Source organism: Amblyraja radiata, chromosome 8, assembly GCF_010909765.2.
Source record: "Amblyraja radiata isolate CabotCenter1 chromosome 8, sAmbRad1.1.pri, whole genome shotgun sequence".
NCBI classification, from domain to species: domain Eukaryota; kingdom Metazoa; phylum Chordata; class Chondrichthyes; order Rajiformes; family Rajidae; genus Amblyraja; species Amblyraja radiata.
Genome location: NC_045963.1, coordinates 37,083,717 through 37,099,711, shown reverse-complemented (window position 1 = coordinate 37,099,711; position 15,995 = coordinate 37,083,717). Strand labels below are relative to the sequence as shown.

General features: G+C 44.9%; 1 protein-coding gene across 5 annotated transcripts in view; it reads left to right on the top strand.

The window, feature by feature from the left end:
• The first annotated feature begins 959 nt into the window (after positions 1 to 959).
• The window catches only part of mta3 (metastasis associated 1 family member 3), a 132,633-nt gene continuing 117,597 nt past the window's right edge, over positions 960 to 15,995 (top strand). For 2 of the 5 annotated variants that reach the window (XM_033025553.1, XM_033025554.1), the window contains exons 1-2: positions 963 to 1,222; positions 4,601 to 4,668. In XM_033025553.1, the coding sequence (XP_032881444.1) occupies positions 1,195 to 1,222; positions 4,601 to 4,668 (96 nt within the window). In that variant the 5' untranslated portion in view covers positions 963 to 1,194. Of the gene's footprint in view, positions 1,223 to 1,418; positions 1,483 to 4,600; positions 4,682 to 15,995 lie in introns of those variants that run through there. The other 3 variants (XM_033025557.1, XM_033025552.1, XM_033025555.1) reach the window with 3 other exon arrangements.

Below are 15,995 nucleotides of genomic sequence, written 5' to 3'. Positions count from 1 at the left end.
ATGAGGATGGAAGAGCAGAAGGGTAGATAGAAGGCAGAGTGAGAAAAAAGAGAAATAGTAGGGAAGATAGTAGAGGAGAAGGGGTAAGAAAGGAGGAGATGAGAGAAGGAAGTGGGGCTGGAGTGATCGAGGAGAGTAAAAGGGAAGGTGATGAAGAAGGATGTTGGGCAGTGGAAAAGGAGATCAAAAACAGTGGGGTGTTTCCCTAGAAACATGGAAAGCAGGAAGTAGATTGTGATTAATAATGAGGGAATGGGGAGTTTGGGGGTGACTGATTGGTATGAGGGATTGGGTTAAATGTATATTGGATATTGAGGTAGGGATGAGTGGGTGGAGTGTGTAGAAGGTGATTGGTGATGTGGATAAAACGTTTGTGGTAAATGAAGTCAGTGTCATGCAGCGTGGAAACCCTTTGGCCCAACTTGCCCATGCCGACCAACATATCCCTTTTACACTTGTCCCACCTGCCTGAGTTTGGTCCATATTCCTCTAAAATGTTTCTATCCAAGTACCTGTTGCAGTGTTTCTTATACTATGTGATAGTACCTGCAGCTAGGATAAGGATGGGTTGTTGGAGTAGGGGGCTTGGATTCAGGTATTGGGGTTGGGGATGGATGTTGTGGATGGATGGATAAAGGTTTAGGGGGTTTGGGAGAATGGCGTTTGGCTGTTTAGTTTGATGCAAATGCAAGTAAAGACTCAGAGAATATGGTTGGGGCAAGTGGATGCGAATTGGGACTGATAGGGGTAAGGGTCTGATGTTGGGTTTGTGGAAAGTTGGGGTTGGTGATTGAGGGTTGAGTTTGGAGATGGGGTGACTAGATGAGGGTTTGGGTGAAAACGAAGGGGGTCGGAATTGGGGGTGTACGGGTGAGAGAGAGGTTTTGGGGGCGTGGTGTTAGATTTGGGGGTAAGGGGGAGGGGTGAGAGCAGTCAGGAAGGAAGGGGGAGGGAGGGAAGCGAGGCCGGTTCGGCCGCGGCTTCGATGCTGCCGCCGCCACAGCAGCAGGAGGCGACGGCAGCGGCAGGAGCGGAGCGAGCACTCGGGCGGGCAGCGCTGTGTCCGCGGCTGGCACCCCAGGAGCCGGGGGCAGAGAGAGAGGGGGGAGTCACCGCCCCATTCCTTGTCCCTACACACCCTCCGCTCCAACACTGACCTGGCAACCGGCAACATATAATAATAAAAGGGGAGGAATGGCGGCAAATATGTACAGGGTCGGAGGTAGGTGTCTGACTGCCGGCTGGCTGGCCGGCCGGGCTGCGCTTGTGTGGCGATGGGACGGGCTGGGCTGGGCTGAGCTGATCAGTGGGGGACTGATCACAGGGTCGGCGGCTGCTCCGGGCCTCCCCGCCGCTTATTGTTGCTTCATCTGCCTCTTGGTGGAGGAACTGCAGCTTAACTGGGAAAGTTCAAGGGGCTGGGCAGGACTCAGATGGTGAAAATATCATTTGTTAGCCCCCTCCTGTCAATTTATAACAAAGGTGAAAACTCCTCTTTGAATTTTTTGTTTTGTTTTGTTCAAAGTTATTTGGAAGTGTTGGCTGGAGTTTGGAGTGGGGGCAGTGGAGTGTGAGGCGGTGGGATTGTTAATAAACACAGTTATCAGTGGAAAAATGGCGAAGTGACACTGAGTTCAGTGGCTTCCTCCCTCTCGGTGCTGGGCCTGCACCTTCACACTCGTGGTGCGCTGCCTCTGCTCCTCTCTCTCCCCAGGTAGAACAAAAGACAGCCACTGCTAAACAACCTCCCTCTGTAATGCCCAGCCTTGAAAAATACAAACTCCAGCAGAGGCAAGCAATTGTGCACCTCTTTGATTTCTGGATGCACAATTTCTCTTCTCCCCCCCAATGATACAAGGAGAAAAACCAGCATGGCTGCAGCATCAGCGGGCAGATCATCTGCGTTAGCTGCCACCAGTTTATGTTAACCCTTAAGATGCCGTTCCTCCCATCTCTTCCAGACAGCCATTTATTACCAGCTCTTGTAGTGGTCAGGGGGTAGTTGCTGGAATTTAGTAATGAAACTGGCCCACAAGTGTGTGGGTGTGATGGCTTTCAAATGATTTATTTTAGCCATCTTTTAAACGTTTATCTTACCCTTGTTAACAGAATGTTAAAACAAATAACGCGTTCAGGATTTTGTATAAGTCAGGGGAAATCTGCAGATGATGGCAATCTGAAATAAAAACAGAAAATACTGCAAATATTCAACAGCTGAGCCAATACTACGGAGAAAGAAACAGAGCTGACGTTTTAGGATGATTTTTAACTTTTTAATATATTGACTTGAATATTATCTCTATTTCACTCTCCATTGATGTTGGCTGGCTTGCTGTTTTGATTGCAAGTGATTATTGATATTTTCATGATTTTTCCTTGTCCTAAGTAATTTATGTTAGAGATGTTCCTTAAACACCTTTAATAAATATGTACCTTCAGCATCTGTGTTTGAGAGGCCCAGTAAGGAACATAAACCATAGGATCTGGTGATTCATTCCCCAGAGCATGGCTTGCCATTCACTTACACCATGGTTGATCTGTACATCAAGTCCATTAACCTGCTTTTGTTCCATGTCCCTTGGTATCTTGCCTAACCAGCACCTGTCAAACTTAGTCTTGGAAACTGCAACTGACCCAGCATCCGGAGTTTTTTTGGGGAGAGCGAGAGCCAGACTCTGCTGCTGTGCATAATGGAGGTTTTTTCTAACCTCCTTGCTCCTTGATGGTCTAACCTTTTAAAATTCTTGGAACGTTTTAATTGTAACAACTTTAATATTGTCATATTATTTAGAGCCATAGAGACACAGCATGGAAACAGGCCCTTCAGCCCAACTTGCCCAACAGGTCCCATCTACACAAGTCCCACCTGCCTGCATTTGGCCCATATCCCTCTAAACCTGTCCTATCCATGTACCTAAAGAGAAACCTCATGCGTCCCTGCGTGGACTCGAACCTCCAATCTTTCGGTGAACAGCCGAATGTGCTAACTGATTGCGCCACAGAGACTGAGGCACCTCTAATTATCTTGCCAACATTTCTCTCTGATCCACCTTTTCAGGTATGTCTAACATCATGCAGACTTTGATCAGGTGACTCCAGGAGACCTGTGAGAATGCAAGCCATGTTTATGATTTGCCACATTTACAATTTAACCCTCAAAGCCCTGTGGTATTGTTACTGAATGTTGTCAGTGAACTAAAGATGCATAACAATTTACTGATCGTGACATTTCTCGGCATATCAGATGTAAAAGTTTGCCTTTTGTTTTGCGATTATTTCTCTAGATACCCTAGCTAGGAAAGTAATCTTGTGTTATTGTGTCAAATCTTGTCGAACCTGTAACCCTTCACTGAGACAGCTTTCAATATCTGGGGGAGTCATAAGGTCATAAGGAATAGGAGTAGAATTAGGCCATTCGGCCCATCAGGTTTACTCCGCCATTCAATCATGGCTGATCTATCCCTCCCTCCTAACCCCAGTTTCCTGCCTTCTCCCCATAACCTCTATAACACCTGTACAAATCAAGAATCTATCTATCTCTGCCTTAAAAATATCCACGGACTTGGCCTCCACAGCCATCTGTGGCAAAGAATTCCACAGATTCACCTCCCTCTGACTAAATACATTTCTCCTCATCTCCTTCCTAAAAGAATATCCTTTAATTCTGAGGCTATGACCTCTAGTTCTAGACTCTCCCACTGAGTATAGGGCTGTTCTACTCATCCTCTGCTTGTAGGCAAAACTCTTCCTGCGAGGAATCTGATACTTGTCAAAGCAAAGTTAGGAGTGATATTCTGGAATACCAGATGTGGTCTTTGTGAGTTCCTTTATAAATCCAACAAGACTCCCTTACTCTTGTACTCCATATCCCCTACAGTAAAGGATAATGCAGTATTTGTCTTCTTCATTGGTCGCTGGCTTCAATATTATATTTGATATATTTATATTTTGCAAAATTCTTCCATCAAATTGGATAGATTACATTTTAATCATTTGTTTATTTACTAATATCGCTTGTAAATAACTGAGAACTCCAGTATAAATTCTTGTGGCTCCATGTAATTTCAGCATGTTAACTGGAAAAATTACCTACTTTCTACCTTCCTTGTTTTAGTACTTTAACAAATTAACTATACCTGCTAATATATTACTTCCATTTTTGAACATCTACTAAAATGCCTTTTGGAGAATCTATCTACACTACACCAAGTGGCCCACCCTTTATCAACCCTGCTTGTACGTCCTCAGAAAACTTGTTAGACTTGTTAAACACCGCTTTCCCACCTGAAGACCATGTAGACCATACTGAGTTCACAGTCTGATTTTCTGTCTGTGATCTTAGCATGTCTTTCACAGTAGATCGCCACTTTTCTGTGGCTGTTGGAGTCAGATTATATAGTCTGTAGATCATTTATTTTTCTCTCATCTGTGTTGCTTTATTACCTTTCAATCTATTGTAACCATTCCAGAATCTCAGAGGTTTTGGAAGATCACCATACCTAAGACAGTATAGTTAGATCAATGAGCCATAAAATTTATAAATAAGAATTGTCAGGATTTTTTATGTAACTTGATTGGACTTTCCCTTTTTTTGTTGCAGACTATGTTTACTTTGAAAATTCTTCCAGTAATCCTTACTTAATAAGAAGAATAGAAGAACTCAATAAGGTATTTTAAATGTGTATGTATACTTAGTTATTTTTTCTGTGTTATTTCTTGCTCTCAAACATATCTGTTCTAATGGTAGACACAAAATGCTGGAGTTAAAGCCCTGTCCCATGGTACGAGTTCATTCCAAGAGCTCTCCCGAATTAAAAAAAAATTAAACTCGTGGTAAGCACGGAGAATGAACGTAACCAGGTACGTCGGAGCTCGGGGACGTCTCTTAGCGTTAACGGCAGGTACTCAGGTAGACTCGCTAACGGCAGGTAAGCACGGGAAGACTCGTGAAGATTTTTCAACATGATGAAAAATGTCCACGTGAGCCCCGAGTACCGATGAGTGGCCATTACCGTAAATCTCCGAGTTCGAATCAGGGCAAACTCGGGAGAACTCTTGGAATGAACTCGTACCGTGGGTCAGGGGTTTAACTCAGCGGGACAGGCAACTTCTGGGGAGAAGGAATGGCTGACGTTTCGGATCGAGACTCTTCTTCAGACTCGACCCGAAATGCAACCCATTCCTTCTTTCCAGAGATGCTGCCTGTCCCGCTGAGTTACTCCAGCATATTGTGTCTACCTTCGATTTAAACCAGCATCTGCAGTTCTTTCCTACGTATCTGTTCTAATGCTCTAATGGTCAATTGCTAAACCTCTATCCTTTGGAAACTTAACTTAAGCCAAACCTGTTTCTGCATCAAATTCTGCAACCTTTTGTTCAGCCATCTCAATTGTTTATGCTCGTCTTCTTTAGCTCCTTGCTTCAGAGTGCTCAAAATTAAAAGTCCCATTCTTCTCTCTGTTCATGCCTATTCTTGTAACTTCTTCATATTCTATGCCCACCTTCCCATATCAGTCTAATCAGACATTGTGTATTGAATTCTCTCTCTCCCACTGTTGGAACATGCCCTCAGCCCCATAGGGCCAATGCACTGGACTTTTCTCATACTTTTCAGATTTACCCCAAACCTGTTTAGAGGCTTTGAGAACATCCTTGATTCAGTTCCTCTGCCCTTTCAATAACCTGCTGTGCCTACGCTCAGAGTAGAGTGACTATTTGGGAGTCCGATGTCAGGTACGTGAACTATATGGCCGACTAATTGTAACTCTAAGACCTGATGCTGAGGATGCTGCCCTGAGAGAGGACGTTGATATTGGTTCTCTTATCATGCCTGGATATTTAGTGAATTTTGTGATAACTGTGTTTGTGCCCTGAGGTTCCAGCTGTAGGAAGTCCATAGCAGTTGAGAAGGGCACATTGATAACAAGGGCACATTTTCAGCCAAATATATTCTTTGATATTGGTTTATTATTGCCACGTAAGAAGATCCAAATGAGAAACTTTGTTTTGCGTGCTATCCATTCAGATCATACCATGCATGAGTACAGTCATGCCATACAACAGATAGTGAAATAGTGGAACGAGTGTAGTGTGGTTGATCCTCTTCTGGGTCCAGCATGCAAAGTGTAAGGACTTCATCTAAGGACCCCCAAATAAAATGAAATGCAGTGATAATCAAAAGGAAGATAATTTATGGCTACAGTCACAGCAGAAATATATGAACATATTTGGAAACCATTCATCTAAGCCTTGGGATGTTGCTCCTTGAGTTCCTCGGGGCATTTCCTGTAACCATCCGTCTTCAGATATTTCATCGATGACCTTCTCTTGGTCTTGAGGGAGAATTCTGACTTGTTTGTTGACAAGATGATACTGCAAGTGACCTGGGTTGTAAAAATGCTGCAGGGTTGGTTCAGATTGGCTGAAACCAGTTCTAAGAAACAGAAGGAACTCCCATATAGGCAATAAGTTAGGCGATGGCACGGAACTAAACAAAACTGGCTCAGCATGGAATGCAAGACCTGGCGGACTGTGGCCGACCGTCAGAGCCGGTGGACCGTGACCTACAGGGGGTGGCTGCTGAGCTGGCTCATGCTCAGAGGACCGGCGGACTACGGTCTGGAACCTGGCAGACCTGCAAGGGGAGCCCGCCAAGCTGCTGTTGCTTATTCCCGAAGACCAGAGGTTGGAGCCGGCGACGACGACAGACACGACAGGAGAGGAACGAGACCGGTAGGAAAGGAGAGGATACCAGTGCCGGGCCTACCACTCCCTTGAGGAAGGTGCCCCTGGGGCACAAAGGTGGATGGGTGAGGAGAGGGTGTCGATTCGCAGGTCTACCAAGGCAAAGCTGCAGGACTGCAGCAGCCTGGGGCTTGCCTGAATTGGGGACCGCTCACAACAGCTGGAGCGTGGACTGGATTTGGAAAAAGGCGCCAAACAAGGCGTTTCTTGCTTGTGGGCTCTGTAGAATATTTATGTACAATTGCTAATCAGGGATGGTATGGCAATACTGTACTGGTGTACAAAATTATTCATAAAATAATTTCACTGTGCGTTTGCACTTTGCACATGTGACAATAAAGCACCATTGAACCAATCAGAATGAGATGATTACGGAGAGCGATACGGGTTCAATGGTAAGAAAGGGCAGTTAACATTTAGTGGGCGTGGGAAGTATAACTAGTAGTTGCATGCTTTTGCTTTGTCTTTGAATGAGACCATGTAAACACAGTGCCTGGATAAAAGGTTTTAAATACTGCCACTGGACTTGGGATATCATTAAGAATTCAATGATCTAAACAATCATTCGGGCGGTAGTGGGGTTCCAACTCTTCAGATAATGAACCAGTTGTCATGTGTACGCAGCACACATCAGGCAACATCCAAGTATGCCTGAGAGACAGAGTGACAATTGTGTCAAGCACTGATCATCTCCTTCAAGAGTCTCAGCTTGCATCCTTGGCGTTTACTGGCAGTCTGACTATTGTATCCTCGCCACTAATAATAAAATATAAATAGATACGAATATCACCGTACCTTAATTGGTACACGTGACAATAAAAGACCTTTGAAACATTTGCGGGGTTTGGAGCAGAGGGTTTCACTATTGATGAGAATTTTAATTGGATCAGCCACACAAAGGAGATCAGAGGTTCGTTACCTTTGGGTAAATGATTTTCCTCCCAGCCCCCACAGCCTCTTTGCCCTCTGCCTCTCCACTCTCCGCAAGTTACAAGTCAGGAATATAATGATATACTCTTGCCTCAAAGAATACAGCTTCAAGAACATTCATCAAAGTTGTCACTATCCAGGACAAATCTATCCATTTGATTGGCATCTAATTAATCACCCTAAACATCACTTCCTCGCCCATGAATGTATCGTGACAGTAATCTGTACTACTTGCAAAATGTACCGAGGCAATTTAGCGAGGTTTCTTTGATGGAACTTTTTAAAACTATGACCACCTCCTGCAAGGTCAGCATGTGTTTCTGTAAGCTGCCACTTTCAAGTTTCCTTCTGACTTGCAAAGCCTGTTCAGGACTGACATTCCTTTATTGTTGCTTGGTCAAACTCCTATGGCTACCAAGTTAATGGCAGTGTGGGCTTACTTTCATTGTGGACTGTAGCAGCTCAGGAAGGCAGCTTACCACTATTTCAGGAAAGAAAGGTGTTTAATAGTAAGATTAAACGAGAACTTACCAGTTTGAAGTTTGATCTGTATTTTATGATGAGTTATGATGACGGATTACGTGAAGAACCCCGCCACGACGCATGCGTGTCATTCTGCAAAGCAGCGGTGTGAAATCACAGATAACTGTAATGGCTAAACATAGTAAGATTAGAGAAGAGATACCAGTTAAGTATATGATCAAGGGTGGGAGCGGAGGGCACGTAATCCCTCATCGTAACTCCTCATAAAATACAGATCAAACTTCAAACTGGTAAGTTCTCGTTTAATCTTACTATTTTACTTCGGAGTCACGTGATTGACTACGTGAAGATTTTAAAGCTCTGTGATTTCATGCTGTGGAAACGAGTCCATGCATCACGTCTGCCTTGATGACTGTAGGAGGAATTGTGTTAACATAATTTGGACATGAATTCGACATTGAAATCATAAAATGTATTAACACAAATTTATAACCCCTTTTTATGGGTTTAAATTAATTTACAGAACTTAAAATTGTTTCTGCAAACGTTCCAGGTTTCATTACTGGTTTATTGTAAAATAATTGGAATGTTTTTCCCCCCCCAGACCATCCTGCTGCCTTGAGGATTTGGTCCATTGGGACATCCAACTGTATCGCTGCCGATGTAGCTGTAGCCCTGGTGGAATGAGATTTAAAATATTAGTATCCACCCCAGCCTGTGTTAGCTCCTGTTTCAGCCATCTTGAGATGGTCTGGACCATCACTCTTTTGTGTGGTTGCTAGTGGCTGACCAAAAAGTGCCTTCTCATTGCCTCTTAGGATTTTCGTTTTCTCCATGTTTTACGACAGATGTCTTACTATACACAGACGGTCATCTGTTGGGTATGACCTAAATTGTATATTGAGGCCTGCTGATCCCTGTCTGTTCTGCTTACTAACTCATAGATATGAAACGTAATATTTTCTGTTGAGGAAGTCATGTTGTCCAGTCTTAGTTTATGCAGTGACTGTACCCTCTGTGCCGTGACCAATGCCATTAGCATGACTGTTTTTAATGTCAGCCTGTGTAGGGACAGAGCTGTTGCTGGAGACCAATTCCTGAGCATCTTCAGGATAATAATTACATCCCATATTTGGGAGTATCTGGTTCTTGGGAGATTAGTGTTAAAATTCCCCTCATAAGTTTTGTTACCAGTGGGTGAGTCCCAACAGAGTAACGCTCTGTCCCCTGCCATAGGTAAGTCGATAGGGCACTTCTGGCGCAGTTGATGGCACTGTAACTAAGCCCCTCATCATAGTGGAGGCCTGCCAGATATTCCAGAACAGACGGGATGTTCATGTCTCTGTAGGTGATGTTGTTTTTATGGCAGTGCATCGCCCACTTCCTGATATAGACCAGATACTGTTTTTTGGTTGACTGTCTTTGGGCCGCCGAGATCATGTTCACTGTTCGGTCCGTCAGTCCCAGTTGTAGTAGAGGTGTTTTTATAACTCTACAAATTAATAAGTTCAAATGTTTATGACATGGGTGGCTATCCGTTGTTACGGGATGTAGCAATAAATCTGGTCTATGTGGGATGGTGATACATTGAATTGAATTGAATTGAATTGAATGCCTTTATTGTCATTCAGACCTTACGGTCTGAACGAAATTTCGTGCCTGCAGTCATACATACAATCATACAATAATAACAACAATAAACACAAATTAACACCACCACAGTGAGTCCTCCAAGCACCTCCTCACTGTGGTGGAGGCAAAAATCTTAGGGCTGCAGTCTCTTCCCTCCTCTTCTCCCTCTGCGCTGAGGTGATACCCCACCGGGCGATGGCACAAACAGTCCCGCGGCTCACCGAACCCCGCAACGGGCCGGCTCAAACATGGCGGCCCGGGGTGGTCGTAGCTGCCGCCCTCCAGTCCAACGGACTCAGGTCATAGCCGCCAAAACGCCGTCCCAGCCACCGGAGCACCGTTCCAGCCCCGAGCCAGGATCGCCCTCACGTGAGTGCCGTTCCTCCCTCGAGCTGGGCCACTCCGACGGGAGCACCATTCCTCCCTCGGGCTGGGCCACTCAGACGGGAGTTCCGTTCCACCCTCGGGCTGGGCCACTCCGACGGGAGCGCCATTCCTCCCTCGGGCTGGGCCACTCCGACGGGAGCGCCGTTCCACCCCGGGCTGGGCCACTCCGACGGGAGCGCCGTTCCACCTCGGGCTGGGCCACTCCGACGGGAGCGCCGTTCCACCCTCGGGCTGGGCCACTCCGACAGGAGCACCGTTCCAGCCCCGAGCTGGGCCGCCCTCACGGGAGCGAGCCCAGTGCAAGTCCTGACTGGCTCTGCCTCCGGAGTCTCGAGGCCGCCAGCTCCGCCATCAGGCCTCAGCGCAGATGGAGGCAGACAAGGGGGATACGATAAAAAAAGTCGTATTCCCCCGAAGAGAGAGACAGCAAGCCCCGTTTCAACCCCCTCCCCACATAAACACAACCTTGTGTTTAATACCATGTTTAATACCACTGGGAACCATGGTTGAGTAGGCCAATCGGGTACTACCAATACCAGATGCAGAGTCTTGTTGTATTTTCCTTAATACCCGATTGATGAGGCAGAAAGGAGGGAATGCGTAAATAAACAATTCCCCCCCCCCCCCAATGCAGCGAAAATGCATCTGTCGCCGCTGCCCCAGGGTCTGGTTCCCATGAAACATAATTTGATAACTCGTGGTTAAGTCTGGATGCGAATAGATCGATATCTGGTGTTCCATATTTTGCTGTAATATCAGCAAATACTTTTTTATTCAACATCTATTCGGTGTTTTTATTAAATTTGTGTGACCTGGTGTCTGCCACTAAATTTAGTCTTCCTGGTAGGTAAGTGGCTGATATCCAAATATCTCTCTGGATACACCATTGCCAAATTGTATTAGCCAGATTGTCACATGATGTCGATTTGTTTCCACCCATGTGGTTAATGTATGCTACCACGGTGGTATTGTCTATCTGTAGTCTAACATGCTGGTGATATGACCCAGTACAATATGACTTTAGGCCAGGTAATGCACCCAACATTTCCAGGTAGTTTATGCCCAGTGTGAGTAATAATGATGCCTCCTGAGCAGTCCATCTACCTCCACAGCTGGTGATGGTATTGGTGGCTACCCACCTAAGTGCACTGACATCAGTTTGTAGTACCATGGAAGGGTTACTGACAATGATTGGATTGGAACAAAGCCAGTTGTTATCTATCCACCATTTTAGTTCCATTTTGGCTTGATTGGTAGTTTCATAGGTCTGTCAAAGTGACCTGCATTAATTTAGAGTGCTTGTATTTTTGCTCTCTGTAAGTTTAGGTAATGTAGAGGTCCAAATTGTGTGGCTGGAAAGGCAGCCACCATTTTGCCAATTACTTTTGCTACCAATCTGATGGATGGTTTGCTGATGTCAATGAGGTTATTGCAAGCCTCTATTAAATCTCTAGCCTTTCCCTTAGGCAGAGTCACCGACATGTGAACTGAGTCAATGGTGAAACCCCAAATAGTTCATAGTAGTGGAAGGCGTTAGTTTAGATTTAACTGGATGGATAATAAATCCCAGTTTTTCGAATAACTGTTTTGTGGCTGTTACAGTTTGTTTGGCCAATTCCAAAGTTTTGCCCACAATGAGTATGTCATCTAAATATGCCATGACCATGTGTTTACGTTTCCGTAGAGACGCTAGGGCTGGTTTCAAAATTTTTGTGAACAGCCTGGGGCTGATGATAAGCCATTTGGCAGTGCTTTATACTGCCACAGTTGTCCCATCCAGTTGAATTTTAAGTAACATCTGTGGTCACCTCGTATAGGCACTGAATAGTAAGCATCTTTTAAATCGATGCTGGCCATGAAGTAACCTTTGGAAATTAATTGTTTAGCAGTAACAAAGGTATCCATTTTGTCAGATCTATGATGATGCGACAACCACCATCTTTTTTGTTTTTGATAAATATATTGGACACGAATTCTAATGGTTCGTGTTGAGTTTTCTCAATTACACCTTTTATGTACAGCCGCTCCAGTTCAGCTTGCGCTTTTGATTTTTCTTTATCAGAAGGCACGAACATTCGGTTTAGTATATGTTGAACTGGAGGGCTGTACTTGTGTATAAACTCTATTGTATATCCTTGGATACTGCTTAAGATGTAAGTATTGGTTGTTAACATGCTCCATGCCTTCAGAAAAGAGTGTAATCTCCACCCAACCTCCATGCTCCCTGTATTTTGTAGGGAACCAGACCCACCTACCTCCATAATTACCAGTGGCAGGTTTACTTCTTTTTGTAGGTTCTTCGCTGCTGTTGTTGCGCTGGTGTCTGGATTTTCGGTTTGGTTGGCGTTGGAGGTCCCCGCATCTTCCAAGAAGGCCGGCCTGGGCCATGGCCTAAAAAAGACTCATGTTTTGAGTACTGGGTCTTCGAGCTTTCACCAGTTCTGCTGGTGGGTGCGTAGGGTGCTGTCTTTGGCTGTAGTGGGTTCCAGTAGGTTCTCTTGTTCCTGCACCCCTTGCACACTTGTCTTTCCTTCTGCGGACCCCTCTTCCAGGTCAGCCCAGACTGACCCGCAGTGCTCCCCTCTGATGAGGTAGAAGCACTGTGCAGCCTTTCAAGAGGTACTGCTGTGGGTTTATCATAGGGCCCACAGTGACCCGACTCCATCTCCCGGAGTCTGTCACGTTGGAGCAAATGCTCCAACACACCGCTCCATCCGGCTCCAGCGCTCTCGGGCGCTGGCCGCCCGCGGTTGTTCAAAGTCGGACTCCTCTGAGTCCATGACCTTGTTTGTTTTTGTGTCTAGCCTTACCGCCCGGCCGCGTGGAACTGGCCAGTGCGGAGGCGACATCGGGCACAGCTGATCCCACTATCGGTGATCCGAGTGCCGCTGGCTGCCCGCTGCTCCGCGGTCCTCCCTCACCATCTTTGTCCTTACTGCCCTTCCGTGGAGTTGATCTGGCCGGTGCGGAGGCGACATCGGGCACAGCTGAACCCATCTAGCCCACCAGCTTTGTCGCAGCCCGTTGGTTTCTCCACCTGTAATCAGCATGGTAAAAACACAAAAAGATCGCAGCTCTTACCTGCAGGTCCAGGTTAAAATTGTCGCTACGGGGGAACGTCGTTCCACCCCGTCTCCTGCCATTTTTGACTTGTCCAAAAAGTCGACGGCCCCATTCTGAATAGTCTCCCGCCCGGCCGTGGTGTTCTGGCCGGCGCGGGACCAAAAGTCGGCACAGCTGATCCCTTACGGGGCTTGTGCCTTCAGCTGCTGCTGGCTCCCGCAACTTCGCGGTCCTCCCCAGCCAGCTTCACTCGCAGCACTTGTGGACACTATTTTGTCCAGCTTCCCCCCCCTGTGAAAAAACAGCGCGGGGAACAAAACTACCTCAGAGTAAATTTCTTACCTGCAGGTCGCGGTTTCAAACTTACCGCTGCGGGGGAACGCTCCACCCCCGCCTGTCGTTTCGCAAGCGTGAAGCGATATGACACGCATGCTTCGTGGCGGGGTTCTTCACGTAGTCACTCACGTGACTCCGAAGTAAAATTGTCATATGTACCCTTAATGGAACAATGGCATTCTTACTTGTTAGCAGCATAACAGGTCTGTAAACACAATACATATGGGTAATATAACAAACAAAAATCCAGTAAATTAATAACCACAATATTAGTACAAAACAAACCCACAGTCCTTAGTGAACAAAATATCCTTGGATAGACACAAAACGCTGGAGTAACTCAGCGGGTCAGGCAGCATCTCTGGAGAAAAGGAATAGTTTCAGAAGGAGGGTCTGAAGAAGGGTATCCTGCCTAAGCCGCTGAGTTACTCCAGCATTTTGTGTCTATCTTCAGTGTAAACCAGCATCTGCAGTTCCTTCCTCCACGTAAAGATACGGAGATGAATATTCAATGCTGGCCTTTCCAGCAATTCATCCATTAAAAAAATTAAATTAAAATTGAAATTGGACGGCACAGTAATACAGCTGGTAGACCTGTATGTGTGGAGTTTGTAGATTCTTCCTGTGAATGCGTGGGTTTCCTCTGGGTACTTTGGTTTCCTCCTAAAGACGTGCGGGCTTGCAGGTTAATTGGCTTCTGTAAATCGCCCCTAATGTGGAAGGAGCGGATGCGAAAGTGGGATAACATAAAACTAGTGTGAACGGGTGATTGTTGGGCCTGACCTCGGTGGGCCGAAGGGCATGTATCCCTGATGATAGGCACAAAATGCTGGACAACTCAGCAGGACAATGTTTCCCCACTGTATATCTAAACTAAATATTATATTCTCACTCAGATGCTAATTGATGATAAATTTTTCTAATTTTTGTTTTCTATTTTTATTTTCTGTTCTGATTAATATTCCAATATTGTTGTTACATCATACATAATGCCAGTTACAAATGCATCAACAGTGACTGAAAAACTCTAATTGTAATTTAGGTAACCACCTTTCCGAGTCATTGAAGATTTGACCTCAGTTGGGAATGCCATGTAGAAAGTTAGTTATTAGTAAAGAGAAAACAAAGATTATTTTGGTCTGAATATAATGTTTACTGACTTTACCTTGCACTAAACATTATTCCCTTATCATGTACACTGTGAATGACTCCATAGTAATAATGTATTGTCTTTCCACTGACTGGATAGCATGTGGCAAAAACTTTTCACTGTACCTTGGTACACATGACAACAAGCTGAACTAATCTTAGACTAATCTTAATGTTCTGTGGTGGGTGATATTCCAGCATTTATAATAGAGGATGAAAGTGAAGACACTGGGCTAAGCAGCAAGAATCAGAGAGATTTATAAACATTAGATCACCTGACATATTAGGTTGTAACTTTCACAAAATAATTCGATTTATATAAATGATTGAGGATGCAGCGAGTATTGTATAAAGAATTAATAATGAAAGAAGGAAGAAATTACAAAAGCTTTTGCCTACATTTTGTTTCAGTTCTCCCTAGTTACATCAATGGTCCCAGGGTACTGGAGGTCTGCATTGTACTGTGTAGGAAAGAACTGCAAATGCTAGTTTAAATTGAAGGTAAACACAAAATGCTGGAGTAACTCAGGGGCAGGCAGCATCTTTGGCGAGAACGACAGGCAGCATCTCTGGCGAGAAGGGATGGGTGGCGTTTTGGGTTGAGACCCTTCTTCAGACTGAATTGTATTGCACTGTTGTTTTAACATGTGACAGAGGGCGAAGGGTCCAATCATGTAGTTACAGTTGAGTCTTTCATTATGATGGTAGAAAGATTATTGAAATCCATTTAAAGCAAGAGTATAAATATATTAAAAGTCACTGACTAATCGGCATCAGTCAGCAAGGATTTATTCTGCCAAAATTATGTCTAATTAACTTAAACTATGAGAGATTCACAAAAAGTGCTGGAGGAACTCAGCGGGTCAGGCAGCATCCCTGACAAAAAAGGATGGGTGACATTTGGGGTTGGGATGCTTCTTCAGATTGAAAGCCTTCTTTTGACTTCATTGGTATAAACGAGCATCTACAGTTCTTTGTTTCTACTCTCTAACTTAAATATGTATTTTTTGAAGAGTTAATAAGAAAGGTGTATGGTGGCAATACTTTTGATGTAGCCAGCATGGATTTTAACAAAGGTCTTTGGAAAGATTCCATATGACAGGCTGGTCACTCGAGTAAAAGCTCATGTGAGCCGTTCCTGGTTCTTGGTATTTTTTAAAGAGCCTAATGTTTTAGATCTGAGTGTAGAGGAGACAGTTTCAGAGGATATAGTAATTGGCTGTGGGCTTAACGTTGCAGAGGAAGATTAGGTCTACAAGATAAGTCTCCCT